Raw genomic sequence first — 2,500 nt, forward strand, 5'->3', positions numbered from 1 at the left:
GTGGGATCCTGATGTTTCGAGTCTGGTGTCGGTTCCGCCGGCCCCGGTCCGGTTAGCGCGAACTGCTAGCGAAACGCCGCCGGTCACTTCCGGCGCGGCTCAACACGGATGCGTCAAGAGTGTCGTAGATGCGCGGAGCTGTGCACGCAGGCGCAGAAGTGATTCTAGAGCGTCGTAGAGGCGCTGCCAAGCGCAGGAGAAGAAGAATCGCGCGAATACATTTGCTTACACTGTCATTGTTACAGTGTAATTGTTTATATTTAAGTACTGGGTAATATTAATTAACTACATGTACTTAGTATTGGGTTAGGGTTTGGTTGAGGAGGTTATAGTTGCATAATTATGCTGTTGCGATGGTAATAACTGTAAAATAAAGTGTTAACAACTACTTTTGGAAGTTGACCGATCTTTAATGGAAACGTACACATTGCGACATTTATGGTTTATTAATTAATTTGTTTCAAAAGTATTGATTTGCAACAATAATGATGAATTTGGATTAAAGTACATTTAAATTACAAAAAACAAACAAATAAATACATAAACAATAACATCCTTTATATTTACTGCGTCTTTAAAATGAAATTTGCATATACAGCGAGTATTAAAAGCTATGAGGGAGAAACTGTCTCATCCCTCTCTCTCTCTCTCTCTCTCTCTCTCTCTCTCTCTCTCTCTCTCCCCCTTTCTCTCTCTCTCTCTCTTTCTTTCTTCAGGGGAGGAGCGTGTCATTTCATTTCTTCTCATCTCTTTCTGCTGAAATCGTCATCACATCAGTCTGACAAACACAGAAGTTGCATGTGAAGTTTTATTGTTTTATTCACACTTTAATCCGCTCCGGTTTCGTTCCGCGTGTCTATAAAACTCGCACTTTTTCCCGTTTTTTCCTCTTTTTTTTTTTTTTTGGGAGTCGCTTCATGTCTGTTTGCCAAGAGACAACGTGCCGAGGGAAATATCGTCCTTCCACAGCCAAAGAGAAACTCTGAGGAACTTTATATCAGGTTGGTGCAGCTTTTCATCGCTTTATTGGTTTTTTTTCAACCGTTGAGTTTGGCGTGTTTGGTGGAACGCTCGCCGCTGACGTCATGAGTTTGGACACGCCCCCCTCATCCCGCATTCCATAATTATATGTTCTGAACTTCTGTAAGTATGGCGTTATAAAAACACATGCGTGTTTCCATATTTCACGTCATTTCTTATCATTTTGGTATGTCCGCCGCCATTTTGTTTTAAAACGCAAATGTTTAAAATTGTTGTTTATATTATTTTATTGTGAGAAATCGGTATTTTGTGTAAGTGTACTTCATTTTATACTTGTATTAAGTTCAACGTGAATGTATAGTTACTCTGGACCACAAAACCAGTCATAAGGATCCAGTTTTTTTAAATTGAATCAAATCATCTTCACCTGAAAGCTAATCTCTCCACTGATGTGTGGTTTGTTAGGACAATATTTGTAAATCTGGAATCTGAGGGTGCAAAAACATCTAAATATTGAGAAAATCTCCTTTAAAGTTCTCCAAATGAAGTCCTTAGCAATGCATATTACTACTAATATTACATTTATGATACATGGAGGACATTTACTAAATATCTTCATGGAACATGATCTTAATATCCTAATGATTTTTGGCATAATAGAAAAATGTATAATTTTGACCCATATGTTGTTGGCTATTGCCACAGATATACCCGTGAGACAAGGGTCGGATATTTGTTAGCATAATAATTGTTGAAATAATAACCGCACTATTGTTCCTTAAACTGATTTCCTCTCTTAAACGTCTCTATATTGCGCTTTAGACCACAGACTGTCTGAATAACTTCTGCCAATGGTCACATTTGTTCTTTCCAGAGCCACAGACGGGCTGAGCTGAAGAAATGATTCATTATAAATGATGATTATACCTTTAAATGTTGTTGTACCACAGTAATACCATGTTTTTTTTCTACCCTGTGTATCGTCACCAGCCCGAGTAAATCATGTTGTGTTTGTAAACGCCTGCAGATCTGCATCCCAACCGGTTCCAGACCAGCAGTCTTCGGTAACCATGGCGACCCGAGGCCACGCCTCCAGCTCGTTAATGAGCAATCACACCAAGGAGCGGGTGACCATGGCCAAGGTCACTCTGGAGAACTTCTACAGCAACCTCATAACCCAACACGAGGAGCGCGAGATGAGGTACACACACACACACACACACACACACACACACACACACACACACACACACACTGATGTGCTGATCTATAACGAAGCCTCAGGAATGGTGTGGTCTCTGAGCGCTGGCTCTAGTTTTTCTGAGGCGCTCTGTTAACCATCTGAAGTTCTGCTCCATCAGCCGTGACACTACATCACACACACACACACACACACACACACACACACACACACACACACACACACACACACACACACACACACACACACACACACACACACACACACACACACACACACACACACACACTCTTCCTGTGTTGCTTATTTACACATAAC

General features: G+C 41.0%; 2 protein-coding genes across 7 annotated transcripts in view; one reads left to right on the top strand and one right to left on the bottom strand.

Annotated features, from left to right (window-relative positions):
• The window catches only part of cept1b (choline/ethanolamine phosphotransferase 1b), a 12,512-nt gene extending 12,394 nt beyond the window's left edge, over positions 1 to 118 (bottom strand). For 2 of the 5 annotated variants that reach the window (XM_079808477.1, XM_079808476.1), the window contains exon 1: positions 1 to 115. This exon is cut by the window's left edge and continues 62 nt beyond it. The gene's annotated coding sequence lies outside the window, so the exon portion shown is untranslated. The other 3 variants (XM_079808478.1, XM_079808479.1, XM_079808480.1) reach the window with 3 other exon arrangements.
• Positions 119 to 694: 576 nt separating this feature from the next.
• Positions 695 to 2,500, top strand: part of stk38b (serine/threonine kinase 38b) — a 26,913-nt gene continuing 25,107 nt past the window's right edge. The window contains exons 1-2 of one of the 2 annotated variants that reach the window (XM_079807895.1): positions 695 to 1,001; positions 2,009 to 2,182. In XM_079807895.1, the coding sequence (XP_079664021.1) occupies positions 2,052 to 2,182 (131 nt within the window). In that variant the 5' untranslated portion in view covers positions 695 to 1,001; positions 2,009 to 2,051. Of the gene's footprint in view, positions 1,144 to 2,008; positions 2,183 to 2,500 lie in introns of both variants that reach the window. The other variant, XM_079807896.1, reaches the window with a different exon arrangement.

Source organism: Gobio gobio (assembly GCF_949357685.1).
Source record: "Gobio gobio genome assembly, chromosome: 24".
NCBI lineage: Eukaryota > Metazoa > Chordata > Actinopteri > Cypriniformes > Gobionidae > Gobio > Gobio gobio.